The sequence below is a fragment of the Bos indicus genome, chromosome 9 (genome assembly GCF_029378745.1).
Source record: "Bos indicus isolate NIAB-ARS_2022 breed Sahiwal x Tharparkar chromosome 9, NIAB-ARS_B.indTharparkar_mat_pri_1.0, whole genome shotgun sequence".
NCBI classification, from domain to species: Eukaryota; Metazoa; Chordata; class Mammalia; order Artiodactyla; family Bovidae; genus Bos; species Bos indicus.
In genome coordinates, this window is record NC_091768.1 from 10,025,604 (window position 1) to 10,046,876 (window position 21,273).

At 40.4% G+C, this 21,273-nt stretch overlaps 1 protein-coding gene across 6 annotated transcripts in view; it reads left to right on the forward strand.

The window, feature by feature from the left end:
• SMAP1 (small ArfGAP 1) overlaps positions 1-21,273 on the forward strand; it is a 190,231-nt gene that overhangs the window by 75,204 nt on the left and 93,754 nt on the right. For 5 of the 6 annotated variants that reach the window (XM_070795682.1, XM_070795684.1, XM_070795688.1 and 2 more), the window contains one exon: positions 14,169-14,254. In XM_070795682.1, coding sequence (XP_070651783.1) covers positions 14,169-14,254 — 86 coding nt within the window. Of the gene's footprint in view, positions 1-7,984; positions 8,106-14,168; positions 14,255-21,273 lie in introns of all 6 variants that reach the window. The other variant, XM_070795687.1, reaches the window with a different exon arrangement.

Consider the following 21,273-nt stretch of genomic DNA (forward strand, 5'->3'; position numbering starts at 1 on the left):
CAGTTACTCTCATGGGTTCAGTTGTTATTTTTCTGTGCACATGATTTTCCCCTCTTTCTAGTAGTGACCTCTTTAAAGTATCAGTTCTTTTAGATTTTCTGTTTGAAACCTTTGGTATTCATGAATTTATCACACCTTAAGAAACCTTGGATATCCTTCAGTTCAGCTTCAGTTCAGTCGCTCAGTTGTGTCCCACTCTTTGTGACCCCATGGACTGCAGCACACCAGGCCTCCCCGTCCACCACCAACTCCCAGAGCCTGCTCAAACTCATGTCCATTGAGTCGGTGATGCCATCCAGCAATCTCCGCCTCTGTCGTTCCCTTCTCCTAACTTTAGTCTTTCTCAGCATCAGGGTCTTTTTCAATGTGAATATCCTTGGCGTGGTAATTGGTAATTTTTCCAAGTATGTTTGGTGAGGCTGGAGTTAGCCCGATAGGTTGATTCCATGGCACTGGAATTTCAGCATGGCTGTACATCATCTATTCATATTTGTGTTTCAAGAACTCTTGTGAAATAATTAAAAATCTTGTTGCTTTGTGAAAAATGCTTTTCATAAAACAAAGAAAGCCAGCTGCTAATACTATGATAGACTTTAAGAGAAAGGAATAGATACAACCAGGCATGGAGTTTTTTTTTGCTAGATAACATGATACATTTGAGTAGAATACAGAGCAGAATATCATTAACCGTTGTTCTTTAACACTATCAATGAAGCCTAGGTGTTTTATACAGAAACAGGAAAAAAGGATTTATTAAACTGTTTCAGTGTTTCAATATGGGAAACTTTGGCCACAGTCATAGGAGTTAATGTGTACACTTAGAAATGTTAAGATTGGTAGGTGTCTGTTTACCTGCCGCGTGATACATCTAAAATGCAAACGGTCATCTGGTTGTCTGGACTGGCTTTCTTTCCTGTGCCTTTGTTTCCCATCAGTTCTTAGTTTTTTCATTGCTTCTGTTGCTTTCCATTTGTTGTCCTTTTCTCCCTGTGTTCCTTTATACTTGTAAAGTTCCAAAAATATAGCCGCCATAGGAAGTCTGACTTAAGCTAGTGTGTATGGGGTTCCAAGGTGATACATGCTGAAACTAGAAGGCAGTACTTTTCAGAGTTCAGACTGTTCCAAACTGAAAAGAATCGCCTTTGGAGAACAGTGAGCTCGCCATCACTGGGCCGGATGCGCACTTGGAGATGTAGGTGGGGTTCAAGCCTTGGATGGCAGGTGAGGAGCAGTTTCAGTGACTGAAGTCTCTTCCATTTTTGGGATTCTTGGGTGGTATGCTCAAATCTTCTTTGGTTGCCACAACAGTTCAAAATCACGATAACAGGTGTGATTCAACTTTTTCCAAGAGTTAAATTCTACCCTAAAGGATAAGACTTTTCTGAAATCTCCAATAATTCAAAAGAATATGACAGGATTCTTGGGTTAAGTCAAAAAGACAGGTTCTAAAAATGTTTTGGATAAACTTTTTTGCTCTTCTTATTTTCTTTCATAAGGAGAAAATCACCAGCTAAATGCATAGAGATTTCTCTGATAACCTTGTCATTCCCAAAGAAACCTACAGTAAGGTAACTTGTGCAGCCTTTAGTTTAATTTATGTCATAACATTAACCTGCTTGTCTTCATTTAAATTTTTGGTTTTTCTTAGAAAAGGATTTTCCCTAAGGAAGCGAAAATCGTGGATTTCTGTTGATCTTCATCAGTAAGCTTTACTGTGTTCTGTCAGCTCAGCTTGCATTCCTAATCTGGCCAAATCAGAGAGAATAGGCAAAAGGGGCTTGATAGTTACTTTAACTACTTCTTTGAAGCTGGAACGACAACTGAAACGACAGGCACTTCTCATGTTGTGGTCATGTTGTGTGCATCTGCAGTGGTAAAATAAGTGTGTACACGATTTCAGAGGTGGGACGTGATAGAGGCTAGGGTGGAAGTGGCTGAGCACACTGAGGAGGTTTTCTCTTCTTCGACTTTCTGACATAGTATGTTTTGGATGAAGTTATAATAAATTTTATTCCTTGAAAGCGTATTGATTTTGTGAAATAAAATGACTTGCGGTTGATGAAACCAGTCTGCTCTGAGCTCCCTCTTCAGTCTTTAATAAAATGGAAACCTGGAACTAGAGTATTGTGGACAGCTGAACCTTAAGTTTCACTTGAATCATGAAGTTGTACAGGTTGGTTTTACTGGGACGGAATCCAAGAATGTATCAGATCAATACAGGCCCTTTCTCTGGGCCTGGTCTTAGCTGTTAGTGAGTAATTAAATTGTCAGTTCATTGCAAAAAAAATGACATTATGACACCACTTTAAGTCTTCAGATGCAGGTGAAATCAGTTATTACGTTTTCCTGGGAGCTCTGCAGGGGAGAAAGATGCATTAAATAAGACATTATTAACACTAATTGTACCTGTTTTTCTTTTTTTTTTAGTAAGGCTATCAGAAAATGTAAAACCCTGTAACTGGCTCATTTCCTGTTTCACAGTGGTGATTAGATGTCTTGTTTGCCTGGAGCCACCGCAGCTCTCTTTTGCTAGATGGTTGCGTGATCTGTCTTTTTTAGTACTTCAGTGTTTGACCTGTCTCTGTCTTGAAACATAGGAGATTTCTTTTAGACAGGAAATGCCTGCATGTGATATGTTCTTTTAGCATGTAGTTTCAAAGTTTTTATTTCAGTGACATTCAAAATTTTTTTTTTATTCCAGTAACTTTTTAAAAATGAAGTTTTTAGTATCCTGTTTCCTTGTTTGAGTTTCCTGTTTCATTGACCCTCTTACCTGTATTTAGGTCTTCATTGCCTGACACTAATATTTGTCACTTTCTCTTAGATACTTTTCATTACTTTTTACTTCCATTAAGTTTTCTTTTTTTCTTCTTTTGCCTGTCCAGAGTTCTACCATTACTTGCTGTGTTTATTTGTTTTGATCTTCTATTTAATTTGATATCCAGTTTTGAATTTTTAAAAAACTTCTAATTCTTTCCTGAGTTATTGTTTTAATTCTGTGTGTTTCTGATTTCTGATTTAGTTGCTCTTTAATAACATCATGTGTCTTTGGACTCATTTATATGTTCTTTGTTATCTTGTATTTATGGCTTTCAGTTTGTTCTGATTAGTAGTCTGTGGCTTTGATCTGTATTCTGGGCATGTTTGTTCTTGTGTGGCTTCACTGTTAGAGACACTGTTCCACATCTTTTTTTTTTTTTTTTTAACTTTACAATATTGTATTGGTTTTGCCATATATCAAAATGAATCTGCCGCAGGTATACATGTGTTCCCCATCCTGAACCCTCCTCCCTCCTCCCTCCCCATACCATCCCTCTGGGTCGTCCCAGTGCACCAGCCCCAAGCATCCTCTTCTGACAACTTTGTATGAGATTTGACCTTGATTATTTTCTGTTGATCATTTTTATGTGACATTGGTTTTTCATTACCTTTAAAAGGCATTAATATTCAAAATAGCTTTTCTAATTACACAGACCTGTCTCTTCAGTTGTTTTCAGGTATTTAAAACATAAAGCCACTTGTTTTCTCCCACTTTTTTCTGAACCTTCTGTTCCTTTATCTCCATGATTCCTGTCCTTCTCCATTTTGAATCATTTCCCAGGAGTTTCTGCTCAATGTGGGGCCCTGTCCTGACGGAGATTTGGTGGTTCTTGTGGGGTCTCTCCGCATTCCCAGCTTCTTGCGCTTCCTTGCTGTTGGGGTGGGTGAAATCCCTCAGCTTCATGTGCCATCTTCCTCTTGGTTCACAGTAATTTCCAGTTTGTACGTCTCCACTGTCTTAGTCTTCTGTTCTCAGACCCACTCAACACCTCATTAGGTGTTGTGGGCATATCTGCTGGTCATTATGCCTCATCCCTACCTAATGGCATCTTGGGATTTGTGGGTTTCTTCCATTACTACCATGCCAGAGAGTGCTCAAACTACCGCACAATTGCACTCATCTCACACGCTAGTAAAGTAATGCTTAAAATTTTCCAAGCCAGGCTGCAGCAATACGTGAAACATGAACTTCCAGATATTCAAGCTGGTTTTAGAAAAGGCAGAGGAACCAGAGATCAAATTGCCAACATCCACTGGGTCATCAAAAAAGCAAGACAGTTCCAGAAAAACATCTATTTCTGCTTTATTAACTATGCCAAAGCCTTTGACTGTGTGGATCGCAATAAACTGTGGAAAATTCTTCAAGAGATGGGAATACCAGACCACCTGACCTGCCTCTTGAGAAACCTATATGCAGGTCAGGAAGCAACAGTCAGAACTGGACATGGAACAACAGACTGGTTCCAAATAGGAAAAGGAGTATGTCAAGGCTGTATATTGTCACCCTGCTTATTTACCTTATATGCAGAGTACATCATGAGAAATGCTGGGCTGGAGGAAGCACAACCTGGAATCAAGATTGCCAGGAGAAATATCAATAACCTCAGATATGCAGATGACACCACCCTTACGGCAGAAAGTGAAGAAGAACTAAAAAGCCTCTTGATGAAAGTGAAAGAGGAGAGTGAAAAAGTTGGCTTAAAGCTCAACATTCATAAAACTTAGATCGTGGCATCTGGTCCCATTACTTCATGGCAAACAGATGGGGAAACAGTGGAAACTGGCTGACTTATTTTGGGGGGCTCCAAAATCACTGCAGATGGTGATTGCAGCCATGAAATTAAAAGACACTTACTCCTTGGAAGGAAAGTTATGACCAACCTAGACAGCATATTCAAAAGCAGAGACATTACTTTGCCAACAAAGGTCCATCTAGTCAAGGCTATGGTTTTTCCAGTGGTCACGTATGGATGTGAAAGTTGGACTGTGAAGAAAGCTGAGTGCCGAAGAATTGATGCTTTTGAATTGTGGTGTTGGAGAAGACTCTCGAGAGTCCCTTGGACTGCAAGGAGATCCAACCAGTCCATCCTAAAGGAGATCAGTCCTGGGTGTTCATTGATAGGACTGATGTTGAAGCTGAAACTCCAATACTTTGGCCACCTGATGTGAAGTGCTGACTCATTTCAAAAGACCCTGATGCTGGGAAAGATTGAGGGCAGGAGGAGAACGGGATGACAGAGGATGAGATGGCTGGATGGCATCACCGACTCAATGGACATGGGTTTGGGTGGACTCCGGGAGTTGGTGATAGACAGGGAGGCCTGGCATGTTGCGTTTCATGGGGTCACAAAGAGTCAGACATGACTGTGACTGAACTGAACTGAACTCCATTACTACATTTCACTAAATATTGTGCGTGGGTTTTGGTTTCTTTAATCTAGTACTTCTTTCTGTGTTTTTGGTTTTTTGCTAAGGAGCTTCTTGCATCTTCAAAAACCATCAGTGCTGTTACAGCATCCCCATGACAAGCAATATTTAGTAGAGTAAAATTGTCATTATAACAGTTAATTTGAAGCACTCCATGATTTAACCACATTTCACCTGTGTGTATTAGAACATTGTTTAACCTCTCAAAATTTTGTGTTTTGCTGTGCTTAGTTGCTCAGTCGTGTCTGACTCTTTGCGACCCTGTAGATAGTAGCCTGCCAGGCTCCTTTGTCCATGGGGATTCTCTGGACAAGAATACTGGAGTGGGTTGCTATGCCCTCTTCTAGGGGATCTTCCCAACCAGGGATTGAACCCAGGTCTCCTGCATTGCAGGCAGATTCTTTACCGTCTGAGTTGTGGAGAATCCCAAGAATACTGGAATAGGTATCCTATCCCTTCTCCAGGAGATCTTTCTGACCCAGGAATTGAACCAGGGTCTCCTGCATTGCAGGCAGATTCTTTACCAGCTGTGCTACCAGGGAAGCCCCTCAAGGTTTTGACCCTTAGATAAATTTCTATAGTGTTGTATAGAATCAGACACATAATAAGCTTTCATTACACAATTCTTGGTACATACTTATTCAAGAGATCCCAGGTCAAGCAACTTTTTTTCTTATTTTATGGGAGGAGTGCTCATTATAGCTCCATCAAGCTGATGAAATGTCTCAAACTGTGGCCTCATGTACATACTGAACTTTTTAAGTTGACTGAGATTCAACTTACACTGACTTCTTGCCAGGGTCATGATATGGTCTGTGTCCTCAGAAGCAGAGCAAGGTGGCAGCACATTGCTGGGTTTATCTTTTACCTGCAGGTGCAGAGGGAAATAAATATGACACTGTCTATAACAACATGTGATCTGTGAAATTCAGTGGAGGGTTTGCATTTTAAACAATCCATTGGAGGAAATTTTTTTAAAAACCCTTTTTTTGAATTTGAATGTGCAAGATTGTGATTTTTCTGTTGATTTTCTTCATTGTTTTTGAGGTTAAACTTTCAACAATATCAGTAATAGAATTTCCTTTTCCTTGTGACTGGCTGTAGTTCTTGCATCAAAGCAGTGAACAAAATGGTGAGATGTTACTTAGTGGAAGTCACTCCTTGATCCCGTTAATTCTGTGCTGGCTACTCTAGGTGGACTGAGAGTATAGCCAAAGGAATCGCAGGCTACCTGAAGATAAGGACATATATCCCAGAGTGGGTGCTCACGCAGGGCAGGAATTTGTTGGGGGGCAGTGAATGAATCCACTGAATTCATTATCTGGGAACACGATTGTTTTGTTTGTTTCGTCACACACAGCAGTTCAGAGTTGCTGCTTGGTGTGACTGGAGAGTGCCTGAGACCAGCAGGTGTGGTGGAAGTCCTGGCCTGGTACTCTGTAGGCTTGGGCTTGGGGTTAGGCTTGCTGGCTCAGAGATCCTCAGCACGCAGAGCATCTTCAGCATGTTCCTTAGGAGTGGCTCCTTTTTTCTGTTTTAAAAAAGTATTACCAGTATCCAGTGATATCGCAAGTTCTAAACATGTCTTTTATTTATTAAAAAATTTTTTTTTTTAATTTAAATTTATTTATTTTAATTGGAGGCTAATTACTTTACAATATTGTATTGGTTTTGCCATACATTAACACGAATCTGCCACGGGTGTACACGTGTTGCCCATCCTGAACCCCCCTCCAACCTCCCTCCCTGTACCATTCATCCCTCTGGGTCATCCCAGGGCACCAGCCCTGAGCAACCAGTATCATGCATTGAACCTGGACTGGCGATTTGCTAAACATGTCTTTTAAATGTCTCATTACTGTTTTTGACATTGACCTTTGTTTATCGGTTTCTAAAAGCATACAACAGTGTGCAGAGGGACTTCTAGGCAGGAAGACAGAAAAGTATGTTGTGTTTGAGAAAGTGAAGTAGAAGAGACTGGTGCGGTTATAGGGGCAGAGGTGAAAGTTGCAGGCTGGGGCTGGTTTGGCCTTGGTCCTGTGAGGGGTGGCTTATGGAGGGACAGCCTCGGGAGCTTGTAATGAGGTCTAAGTTGAAGAGCAGTGTCTAATATCATTTTCTTCTAAGAACGTAAGTTCTTACATGTTCCTGCAGTGGCCTCGGCAGTGGGTGATTGAATCTTGAGCTAAAGCAGTGGTGACAAGGTTGATTCCGGGTAAACGTGCACAGACATGAAAGCGAGAGTCCCTAGTCTTCTGATAGAAGAGGCGAGAGTCCAGATGCCGCCTGCTGGGCCTGAACACCTAGGACCGGAGTAGTGGTTTATTCCTGGACTTCAGGTGGTGTGAATTGCAGAGTAAGCGGAGATGATAAAAGACTGTCATATGAAACTTTTCCAGTTTTGTCACAACAGTGTTTAATTTTACTGCTTAAAAGAAAAGGAATTCATTTTCTGAATTTGTTAGTAGCCAGCCAGTGCTGCAACATATGAATCGTGATCTGAGAAGATCTAGAAATTGTGAAAATTAAGAAAACTGGTACCTCTGATTCCACATCATCATTTAACAATTTTAAGTTTTAAATATGTGTGGTTTACTTACTTTGTTCTTAAAAACAAAGAAACAGAAAGAGATCAGCTCTCCATAAATACAATTTCATGAAAACTGAAGGAATGGACTCTGTATTAAATATTTCCAAAGAGTTCCTGAGACCAAAACTGGTGGCCCTTCTTTTCCAGCAGCTGGAACCCCAAAGATCTTGAAACCAGTCCTGAAAAGCTTGCTTCTATGCAGGAAATCCTGGTGGCTTTTGAGAGGAAGATAGAAAACTATTCTGGAAAATTGCAAGTGGTAGTAGAGGTGAGTCACGGACATGAAGAATCACCAGGGACTGCAAGGGCTCACTTGCTTTGTTTAATTATGAGGTTTAATAAAATATATATATATGTATGTTCAGCTAGGGAAATTTGGAATTTTTAGTCTTTGTGTTCTAAATATGAATAGAAAATAATAGAGCAAGTAATGTTCCCTCTCCCACACAGAACCAAACACGTTGAAATCCTAAGCAAAAACAAGTAATTTGAAATTTCACTGATACCATCTTAAGCAACAGTCATGGAAGTATTGATCCTGGGAAAACATGTGGTAAATAAATGCTGTGTTTATGTTCTGAATGTACTTTGAGAGTCAGATGTTCTTGGGTGGGGTTTTTAAACGTGTTAATTGTACTCACTGAACATCTGTGATGGCTGTTCTCTTGGTGGAGGTGGAGCGCCCAGTGAGGGCGAGCTCCTTGCTCTGCGGGTGCCCTGGCTGAGCGCCCTCCAGATAAGACCTTATCTGGGGTCAGTGCAGGACTGCTGCGGCCCCTCACGGTTTTGTTGTGTTGGGGAGCGGCGAGCAGGTGGGCCTGGTGTAAAGGTCTGAGGCACACACGTGTGAGCGAGTGCTCCCTCTCTGCACCCGCAGCCACCTGGCTTCCCGCTGTCTGTTCAGTCCAGTTGCTCGGCTGCATCTGACTCTGCGACCCATGGACTGTTTCCCTCTTATCAGATCAGATCAGATCAGTCCCTCAGTCGTGTCCGACTCTTTGCGACCCCATGAATTGCAGCACGCCAGGCCTCCCTGTCCATCACCAACTCCCGGAGTTCACTCAGACTCACGTCCATCGAGTCAGTGATGCCATCCAGCCATCTCATCCTCTGTCGTCCCCTTCTCCTCTTGCCCCCAATCCCTCCCAGCGTCAGTCTTTTCCAGTGAGTCAACTCTTCGCATGAGGTGGCCAAAGTACTGGAGTTTCAGCTTTAGCATCATTCCTTCCAAAGAACACCCAGGGCTGGTCTCCTTCAGAATGGACTGGTTGGATCTCCTTGCAGTCCAAGGGACTCTCAAGAGTCTTCTCCAACACCATAGGAAGAACCTTAGTTTTCAGTTTCTTGTATATTCTTCCTGAAGTATTTTATATCATTTAACCTTTTTACTTCCACATTTAACATAGATGTGTAGCATCCTTCCATTACACAGTAATGTTTAAGATTCTGTTGATTATTTTAATGTTTTGCATTTGTGGCATTGGGAATTTGGAAGATCTAATTGCCACGTTGTAAACTAATCATTTGCAACAAAGCTATTAGTAATTTCAGTCCTTTATTTTGTTGCTGTTATTCTGTTTTCCACTTACTCCATTTTTAAAAAATAGCCAGTAAACCCCAAAGGGCAAGTCAGTACACACTTAAAAATTTATGAAAACTACACAAAAAGCTTCCTGAGTGGACTTTGACTTTAAAGGGTTGTTGCCTGGGTACTTCTCAGTATCTGAGGGAGAAAATGCAGGGAACATTCCAGGGACAGATAGGGAAAAGGGAGCATGCACAGGATGAAGCAGTGGGGAGGCCCATGAGCTCTAGCTCTTAAACACAGACCCTGGTCCTGGGCTGGACTGGGTGGGTCTTCTCCACCCCGGAATCGAACGGGGTCTGCTGCATTGCAGGCATGTTCTTGACCAGCTGAGCTATCGGGGAAGCCCCTAGCTTTAGCTGGGCTTGAACAAATAGGAGCTGTGTCCTGGAGTAGTCATATCCCTTTGTTGAACTCCACAAAGAGCTCTGCTTTTCAGGATTTTGGAAGACTAAAGGAAAGAAAAAGTTTGATGAGTTTTATTCTCAGGAGAATATGTCATTGAGTTGGAACTTCAGTGGCCTGTCGTTTATCTTGCCTTTTATGTTTATTTCCTGATACGGACCATGACGATGTAAACTTGGGCACACTTTGTTCCTGTTGCCTTTTATCTTAGCATTTATTTCACAGCCCCCTTTTCAGTAAAACTGTCTTTGTGTGCTACTTCATGTTTTTCCACTGGAGATGCTCCATTGATGTGAAAAACATATACAGTAGTGTTAAACAAAAATAAAAATTTCCTACTACGTTGGTTTGGTTACTTATTGATACTGTCTTTTAAAAAGTCTATTCCCACTTTTTTTGGTGTGTTTTTTTGTATGTTTACTAAATTACACAAATCTAATTAAATGCCAATTAAAACTTGACAACCTAAATTTTCTTTAGTCTCTGTAAAATGTTAAAAATATCTTTTAGAATATTAGTTTTATTGTTTTTTTACTGCAAAACTAAGGCTGGGTGATATAATATTGTCTACTTAGAAAGTTTCAGGAATAGAAATATATCATCTTCATTAGATTGTCTTGATAGTATGTTAGCCTGTAGATGCTTTTCAGCATTTTGATTCAAATAGTATTTTAAAAAATTGAATCTCAAATGATATGTGAGCCTTTGGTCAGATGTTGTAATATGTATTGGATTGTGTGGAGAAGCTAAAATCACGCAGATTATAGATTGATGAAAAATACTTATAATAGTGGGTTTTGCTATTCTTAACTGAGTTTTATTATACCATTTCCAGGTGAAGTCTTCCTCTGCAATTATAATGGTAATAATTATGATTTTGGATGAAGGTGGTTTATCAAAAAGTACAGTATAAAATTTATCTTTCTAGGACCATATGATATATAAAAGGAGGACAGATTGAGTTTAACTGGCATAGTAAATAACATTAATTTTTAAATATGCCCTACCTAAATGGCATTTATCATAACTTCAGAGTATACATTTCACGTATCCTTTAATACATTAATATATTTTTCTTAAAGTAAAAATGAATGTTGACTTTGTATTTCATATAGTCTTACAATGATTTCTTTGTCAAGAATATCAATACATTTGTGGTTACTGGATGCTTGACTTGTTTTTTTAAAATCTAATTTTGAGATGAGCTGTAGTTTGCTGTTTAAATATCTATTTTAAAATATTTTTAAAGCTCTGTAACTGATTCCTTGAATTACGCAGTAGGGAACCTCTTTGGCCTTGTTTCCTCATCAGTAAAATGAAAACTGAGCCTCTAAAGCAGAGAGCCTGGTATTCTTAAGCCTTGCATGATTTAGTTCCCTGTTCCACTGGCTGCAGCCTGGGGTATCTAAACGGCTGATGGCTGATGTGGGTTCTGTCAGAAGTTAAATGCTTCTGGAAAGTCTTAGACCTGTCACTTAACATTTTGCAGTTTCAGTTTCCTTTCCTGCCAAATTAGGGTAGTAATATCTAGATTAGGATTTTAAAAAATTTTAAATGGCATATATATAAGCAATTTATATATTGTAATATGTATTCAATTTATATATTATACAATATGTATAATTTATAATAATACATATATTTATATATGTTAATAAGGTATTGAGGCTAATGCTTGCTACTGTAGCTGTTAGGCTGTTTCATTATTTTCTTCTGCTGATTACCAGAGTTTACTCTTTAAGGCCAGTGGAATAAATTTTAATGTGTACAGTAGGGCCCTAACCCATAGTGTCTTGAAACTTTGAGGACAGCTAGTTTGTACTGCACTCTCATTACCTCCTGAGATTGCCTCCTGTGTTTAACCATCTCCAGTGACTGAACCAGTTTCATCTCCGCTAATCCTTACATCACAGACTTTCCTCCCACCCTACTCTGTTCTACTTTTCAGAAACTTAGAAATTATCTGAGCTTACTAGTGCCTTCCCTCTTCTTTCACAGTGATCTCTCTGTATCTGTGATGTTATTGAATCCTTATTTCCCCCAGGCCCAGCTAACACACACACACACACACACACACGCTATGCACGCATGCATGCACACCAGCATCAAGTCACTTTTCAGCAGTGGTCTCCTCTAGGAAAGGCTCTTTATATTCATATCACTCTTGCTTTCAGATTTTTATAACTCTTTTTTTCCTTCCTGTCTAATTGTGATAGATAGCATCCCTAGAACAAAATTAAATAATTTGCTATAGTGTACACTCATGCTGTGTGCCAGGTGCTTAGTTGCTCAGTTGTGTCCGACTCCTTGCAGCCACATAGATTGTAGCCTGCCGGACTCCTCTGTGCACGGGATTCTCCAGGCAGGAATACTGGAGTGGGTTGCCATGCCCTCCTCCAGGGGATTTTCCCAACCCAGGGATGAAACCCAGGTCTCCCTCAGTGCTGGAGAACTGTTTACCATCTGAGCCACCAGAGAAGCCCAGGAGTACTGGAGTGGATATCCTATCCCTTCTCCAGCGAATCTTACTGACCTAGGAGTTGAACCAGGGTCTCCTGCATTGAAGGTGGATTCTTTACCAAGTGAGGTACCTGGGAAGCCCAATGTAGACTTATGTCTTGTGCTATGTCACTTTGGTCGTATCTGACTCTTTGTGACCCCATGGATTATAGCCTGCCAGGCTCTTCTGTCCATGGTATTCTCCAGACAGGAATACTAGAGTGGGTTGCCATGCCCTTCTCCAGGGCGTCTTCCCGACCTAGGGATGGAACCTACCTCTTGTGTCTCCTGCATTGGCAGGCGGGTTCTTTACCACTAGCACCACTTGGGAAGCCCCACACTTACACCTATTCCTAATTATTTTTTATTTTACCAAAATAAAATGTTAATGACTTATATTAGATAAAGAGAATATGTATAATATTTGCATAAAATCCATAGAGTCATATTTATTGAATGTAGGATTATATCACTGGTTGTAAGAAGCACTTACATTTTATTAGACTAATTAGGAAAAATAGGTTAACAAGACTAGGTCAATTGTAAGATGCATTTTTACTCCATGAATACTATAATATGAAGAAAAATGTAACTTTGGATCAATGAGATATGACATGTATAGCAGATACTGTTTTTAGTCTTACTAAATTTTTTGTTAAAATTTTTATGTACTCTTGTTCCTGTGTTAGAAACTTTGTTTTCTTATTTTTGTAGTTTCTGTGAGCTGTATCTTTTTGTTTCATTGCAGATATTATGCAACCTTTTCTTGGTCTCCTTCTTTCCAGGTGTTTTACATTGCTATATGTAAAATAGGTAGCCAGTGGGAATCTCCTCTATGACTGCAGGGAGCTCAAACTGGTGCTCTGTTACAACCTAGGGGAGTGGGATGGGGTGGGAGGTGGGAGGGAGGTTCAAAAGGGAGGGGACATATGTATACCTATGGCTGATTCATGTTGATGTATGGCAGAAACCATCACAATATTGCAAAGTAATTATCCTCCAATTAAAAATAAATAAATTTAAAAAAATACATTGCAAAATAAGAAAGAAAATAATCACTTAACCAGTTTAATTATCTTATGTCTCCTTAGCAGTGGTTCTTGCTCTTGGGATTGATAGATTTTTTAGGGAGAGTCCTATGAGCTCATGAACTTGTATGTGAAATTTAACCATTAGGCAGTTTTTTTGGTAGGGAAAGGAGAATCCAAAGCTTTTAGCAGAATCTTCAAGAAGCTAATAACCCTTAAAGAAGTTAGTAATCTTAAAAGAAGTGAATCCACTTCTGTAGAGTTCCAGGACACCAGCATTTCTCTCTTGCTGCTTTCCATGTGGTCTGGAATGTAAATTATGAAAACTTCAGAGTATTTTGAAGCTCAAGACAAAGAAAATTTGATGTTGAGTTTTTGGGCTTAGAAATGGCAGTGTTGTTCAAGTGATAACATTTAAAACATCAATCATACCATAAACTGCCAGGGAACCCACTTTAAGGAAGTATAAGTATAAAAAAAGGTGGTATTGTAGTCATGGAAAAAGGCATTAGAAAATGGTGGATCTACATATATTAAAGAAATGTGAATGGTTAAAACTATGCTTCTGTTTTGAATTTGAGTAATTTCATGGTTATGATTTAAATTATTATTATTTTTTAAATTTTATTTTATTTTTAAACTTTACATAATTGTATTAGTTTTGCCAGATATCAAAATGAATCAGAATATATGTTGGAAATGATAAATATCTGGTATTTGTATATATGCGTATGTATGTATATGTATGTGTATAGGAATTACTTTTTAATGTTTATATGAGTAATGAAAATATTTGATTTTTTTTTTATTACAGTGCATGCAAGATATGGGAAATACTAAAGCAAGACTACTATATGAAGCCAATCTTCCAGAGAACTTTCGAAGACCACAGACAGATCAGTATCCTTTAACATTGCTTTATTTTGGGTTTTAAAAGAATCAGCTCATTTTTTTTTTCCTTCATTTTTATAGTTTATATTTTAACTTTGTATTTAGGAACATGTGAATTTTATCATACTGTTCATAAAAAATAGAGATTGATTTGCCCTGACCTGTGCTTTATATGTGGTAAGTTTTTAACTCTGTTGCTGCTGTGCTGTGCTCAGTCGTGTCCGACTTTTTGTGACTCCATGGGCTGTATCGCACCAGGCTCCTCTGTCCATGGGAGTCTCCAGGCAAGAGTACTCAAGTGGGTTGCCATGTCTCCTCCAAGGGATCTTCCTGACTCAGGGGTTGAACTTGTGTCTCTGATGTCTCCTGCATTGGCAGGTGGGTTCTTTACCACCTCGCCACCTGGTTTTTAATAGGAATCTGGTAATATGATTTACATAGTATTTTTATATAATTAAGTATAAGATATTATATCCTATTCTTGATTGATATCCAGCTCTTGATTGGAACATATAGGTTATCACTTTAGATTGGTATTAGAGATTTGATTTATGAACATCTTAAGTATTTTTGTTTAAGCAAATCATTTCCAGAGGGGTTTCCTGAGATCACCTTCATGTGAAGCAGTGGATGAGACGAGTCCCATACTGAGTAGACGTGGGTGGTGACAGGTGTGTGGGCTCGGGTCCCTGACGACCTTCTCTGGGTCACAGGCGGCATGCACAGCTCTGTCTGCATCCACGTCTTCCCTCACTGATGAGTAGGGTATTTCCTCACGGCATTTTAGTCAGAATATTTTCACATGTTAAAGAGAAATCATTTGATTTTATAGGATTTCTCAGACTCATATTGAAGTCTGAGAAACAGCTCATCAGAGTAAGACTATCTAATAAGACTGTCCGCCTGCAATGCAGAAGACCTGGGTTTGATCCCTGGGTTGGGAAGATCCCCTGGAGAAGGGAATGGGTACCCACTCTAGTATCCTTGCCTGGAGAGTTCCATGAACAGAGGAGCCTGGCAGGCTACAGTCCATGACATCTCAGAGTCAGACACAACTGAGCCCACACATACACACGTAATTTTATCCAAGGATGATTTTTGTGATTTTTGGCAATATAATGTAGTTTATTAAAGATCAGCTGTGTGCTCCCCATGTACTAGAACAATTTGTGTGATCATACAATGAAAAAAGTTCTTTCTCACAGAGATACAGGCCATTATATATATTATATATATATATATATTTTTTTTTTTCATATTTGTGTAGAAACCTGTTGAGGTATATTCCAGAAGTTAGTGTTTGGCCTTTTCTGTTTCTGCTTCTCCTGCCTCCTTCCCACACATTTAGCAGTCTGATATCCCAGGTTATTTTTGTTATAACAAGATCCTAGGGTAAGAGTGGGTGGTGTATTTCAGGCATAAAAATTGTGTGAGTAGAAGTACGAAGGTGTGAGGACACTTGACATTTTAAAGTTCCGATGTAATAACATCTAAGTTTTGTGGGGCAAGTGGCAAAGGCAGCTCATTATTATTCCAGATTGTGAAAGGTTTTCAATGGCATCTAGAACTGCCTATAAATGGAATATAGAGCAGTGCCTCATTTAATTGACCCAAAGGATTGAAGGGCTTGCAATGCTGTGAGGCAGGAGAAACATTAGAAACGTCACCTTCTATCACGTGGAAGAGGGGTTGGAGGAGGTTGTGGAGTCAGCGGGGTCATGCAGAATCCTAGTGCAGCCCTGAAATGAGCAGTGATGAAGGTACTACTTATGTAGTGGGGTTCAGAGTGGGCAGGAGGGAGCTGGGGAGACTGGAAAGGAGTTGAGGAGCCAGGGACATTTGGAGTAGGTTAACATTGGCTCGCCTTCTGCGGAAGATACTGAGATGACCCTACGTTTTCTAGCTTGGCTAAGGTTCTGTGAGTGAGGTAGACTTGCTCATCGGGGGAAGGAATTCAGTACCAGATGAAGGTTCAAAGGTTACAGGCGGAAGACGGTGAGACACTGCTTGGGCAGCATGAAGGGTCTGTGGGACATGCGTGGAGATGCCCGTCTGGAAGCTGGAGACCGGAGTCTGGACTCTGGAAGAGCAGAGGGTGCAGTGTAGACTGGAGAGCCCCTTCGTGTGTAGGTGATGGAAGAATGCTTGGGTGAGCTATGTTACCTGGGGCAGTGCCTCTGCTCTTTCTGAGGGTTTTATTCAGAATCCTGGAAATGCTTTTTCCTTCTCTGGAAGTGAGGGCATGGGACTGAACCCTGAGGAAGAGAGCATGGTGGAAGAATCCCACAGAGCAGACAGTCTGTGTTCCATGTGGTGGTTACCACTGCTTGCTAGTTGTATTAATTTATTCCTTTTTCTGCTCTTCACCCCAAGTCTAAGTTGACATATAAAATGCCTCAAATTGAAGAAACTCCCTTTTCTGGATGGAAGTTTTACTGTGTGTCTATGTGTTGGGTGGTGGGGAAGGGGAGATTGGCTTGGTTTAAATTTGGTTTTTTGGACTTTTCTTGAATACCAGGTGATAAATTACTTGACAGTCTTGAAATTTGGAGTAGTACCCTTTATGTGGTATTTGGTGGATGAATGTAGCGTCAAGGTATCTCACTGATCACCATAATTGACAAAGGCCTGAAGGTGTGCAGGCAAAGATGGGACTCTGGCATCTGCTTACACTGCCCCTTTCTGGGCACCATGTGGTACACGTTGGTAGGAATACTATTTCTTAAGTAATTACCGTCCATTTTATGGTAAATCTAATAGAAGTAAAGAATTAATGGGATGGTGCTGTCCCGGTGGCTCAGTCAGTAAAGAATCTACCTGCAGTGCGAGGAGACTGCTGCAGTGCAGGAGACCTGCGTTTGATCCCTAGTTCGAGAAGATCCCCTGGAGAAGGAAATGGCAACCCTCTCCAGTTTTCGTGCCTGAAGAATCCCATAGACAGGAGCCTGGCAGGCTACAGTCCCCAGTCTCAAGAGTCGGACACGACTTAGCGACTACACTACCAACACAGTGAGATGGTGAGTTTTTTTTCTGGTATTTTTTGTTGATATGTCCTTAGATATTTGATCCTTATCTAAATATTTCAGGAGAGATTTTTATCATGGATTGATCGGTATCTGATACTAGTAAGTCCTTGACCTTCGACACAGTGAAGGTACAGTGTTGGAAACAACTGCAGTAGCTTTCCTGCTCAGTGAGGGTTTGCTGTGGGCCAAGCCCTGAGTTTGGCACTTTATATACGGTATCTTTTTTAATTTTGGAAACAACTGAGAACATATTTTTATTCTTGGTAAGTGAGCGGGTGGGATGCTCAAAGAGGCTGTTAAGAAACTTTCCAAAGCCTCAAGACTTTCTCTCCTGTATAAGGACACTTGAATATTACTTAATGATGCTGGTCTGAGTAAAACCACTGTTGTCACATTTGAGCCGGCTTTTAAAAATAGGCTTGTAGTTTGGGATTCTTTGCAACTAAGATCATAAGGTCTAGGTGAAGATTGCAACTTTTGCATACCTGGTATGATTCAGGTCAGGCTCTTGGATTATGTGTTTCTTTGCTACTGTTAGTTCAAGCAGGTGTATTTGATTTTTCAAGCTAAATGTTACTTGTAAAATGTTTGAAGATTATGGTCATATTCATATGAGGTGCTTACCCCTTGCTGTTTCAGTTCAGTTCAGTCGCTCAGTTGTATCTGACTCTTTGCAACCCCATGGAAGGCAACATGCCAGGCCTCTTTGTCCATCACCAGCTCCCAGAGTCTACTCAAACTCATGTCCATTGAGTTGGTGATGCTATCCAACCACTTCATCCTCTGTCATCCCCTTCTCCTCCCACCTTCAATATTTCCCAGCATCAAGGTCTTTTCCAATGTCAGTTCTTCGCATCAAGTGGCCAAAGTATAGGAGTTTCAGCTTCAGCATCAGTCCTTCCAATGAATATTCAGGGTTGATTTCCTTTAGGATGGACTGGTTGGATCTCCTTTCAGTCCAAGGGACTCTCAAGAGTCTTCTCCAACACCACAGTTCAGAAGCATCAATTCTTTGGCACTCAGCTTTCTTTATGGTCCAATGCTCACATCCATACATGACCACTGGAAAAACCATAGCCTTGACTAGATGGACCTTTGTTGTTAGCAAAGTCTTGCTGTTTACAAAAAGATAATCTAAGGTTGTCAGAAGCTTAAAGAGGGATTTTGTCTAGACAAACTTGAGATAGATGATTCCTAATGATAACACCATAAGATGACATCTCTTGGATCATGAGACAAGCTTTTGTATCTAATGTAATACTGTAGTCTTAAAAAATTTTTTTTTCTCTATACTTATTACAACTACATTGCTTTTATCACTTCTTTTAATTATGAAACACTGTGATTTGGAGCTTGTAATATGGAAGCTAGTTAAAGAAAACAAGTCCCCTTTTCTCTATTTCATGGATCATTCTAAAGCTCAGTGCTGTTCGAAAAGCCTAACATCTTTGCACTTTTACTGATTTAAATATAGTTGTCTCAAGGAATCAATCTCAAAAATATACAAGCAGCGCATGCAGCTCAACACCAGAAAAATAAATGACCCAATCAAAAAATGGGCCAAAGAACTAAACAGACATGTCTCCAAAGAAGACATACAGATGGCTGACAAACACATGAAAAGATGCTCAACATCACTCATTATCAGAGAAATGCAAATCAAAACCACAATGAGGTACCATCTCATGCTGGTCAGAATGGCTGCTATCAAAAAGTCTACAAACAATAAATGCTGGAGAGGGTGTGGAGAAAAGGGAACCCTCTTACACTGTTGGTGGGAATGCAAACTAGTACAGCCACTATGGAGAACAGTGTGGAGATTCCTTCAAAAACTGGAAATAGAACTGCCTTATGACCCAGCAATCCCACTGCTGGGCATAGGGAAAGGGAAGTTGCTCAGTCGTGTCTGACTCTTTGCGACCCCCTGGACTGCAGCCTACCAGGCTCCTCCGTCCATGGGATTTTCCAGGCAAGAGTACTGGAGTGGGGTGCCATTTCCTTCTCCAATGCATGAAAGTGAAAAGTGAAAGGGAAGTTGCTCAGTCATGTCTGACTCTTCGCCACCCTATGGACTGCAGCCTACCAGGCTCCTCTGTCCGTGGGATTTTCCAGGCAAGAGTACTGGAGTGGGGTGCCATTGCCTTCTCTGATTGCTGGGCATAACACACCAAGGAAATCAGAATTGAAAGAGACACGTGTACCCCAATGTTCGTCACAGCACTGTTTATAATAGCCAGGACATGGAAGCAACCTAGATGTCCATCAGCAGACGAATGGATAAGAAAGCTGTGGTACATACACAGAATGGAATACTACTCAGCATTAAAAAGAATGTAATTGAGTCAGTTCTAGTGAGGCGGTTGAAACTGGAGCCTATTATACAAAGTGAGGTGAGTCAGAAAGAAAAACACCAATACAGTATATTAACACGTATATATGGAATTTAGAAAGATGATAACAATGACCCTAAACACGAGACAGCAAAAGAGACACAGATATAAAGAACAGACTTTTGGACTCTGTGGGAGAAGCCTAGGGTGGGATGATCTGAGAGAATAGCATTGAAACATGTATATTATCATATGTGAAACAGACCACCAGTGCAGGTTCGATGCAAGAAACCAGTGCATTGGGACAACCGGAGAGGTGGGATGGGGAGGGAGGGGGGTTTGAGATGGGACACACGTGTACACCTGTGGCTGATTCATGTCTGTGGATGGCAAAAACCACCACAATAGTGTAATTAGCCTCCAATTAATTGAAATTAATTAAAAAAATAAAATTTAGGATTAAGGAAAATATAGTTGTCTCATCCCTAGAAGCAAGTAGAACCAAACTGAGTGAAACTGGCATAGTAGGGGACGTGACTGTGCTCATAACAAGATTCGTCACTGTGAGCTTTACCGTTTACAAAAGTCAGGCAGAAGCTGCTGTCAAAGCGTAATTTCTCATGTGGCATGTGGGTAATTCTAGGTGGCGTGTGCAGGTGCATGACAAGCAATAAAGTTTTACATTAAGCTTTTCGTTATTAGGATATTTTGTCTTAATCTAAAAACATTAATTACCTCAGTTCCATGAGATCCAGTGTGCACCAGAGCTAATCAGCAGTGCGTCTCCTTGGAGCTTTTGAAAATTTTGCTGCTGTCAGTGGCGTGTGTCTGAAACTGGAAGATTTTGTTCTTGGGAGTAGATATTACTTTAATTGTCTTTTAAATAGCATCTTTAAAGAAAGGAAGAAATCTTAAGATAGAAATAAATACTTGTCGGGGAGGGCAAAAAAAAAAAAAGAAATAAATACTTGTGGGGGAGGGCAAAAAAAAAAAAATAAATACTTGTGGAAAGATAGAACACACAGTGCTGTGACCATTTCTCTGGACTTGTCTGGTGCCGTCTGTCCGTGTTGAGGGTTTTGACAGTGAAGTGTGCTGTGCTGAATGGTTTGTGACTGTGGCAAGGAGGATCTTCTGGGGTGTTTAGTTGTTTGTTTACTAAATCCCAGATCAGCCCCCTAGGCTTACATTGTCAGTAATAATATTGCTTACCTTGATCTGAAAGTGCTACTGTTTGGTTTCTTTTTGTGGGAAAAAGAGGTGTCTTCTTGGTCTCTGTCAGTTTAAGTAAGTCCTTTGGTCTCAGATGGCACCTGGAGGCTGGAAAATGAAGATCAGTACTCCCCGGTCTCCAGATTTATTGGTTCTTTAGTGGCTACTTCTCATTCGCTTGTCTATTTAAAGCTGATGATAGGAAAGCCCTCCTAGTATTGATGACGCAGCAGTTGTCTGTTTCCTTCTCACCGTGGGCCTTGTGTTTAAAGACCTGTCAGAGCACGGTGGTTGATGATAAGAGCTGTGTGTCAGACAGCAGTCACTCGGTGCCACCCCCTGTCCTGAGGTCTTTCCACACCTGAGCATGTTTAATTCTTCCTGTGATCTTGGGAGGTGAGTCTTGGTATCATCTCTGTTTTAAAGGTGAGGAAGCTGAGACAAGTTACACAAGAATACA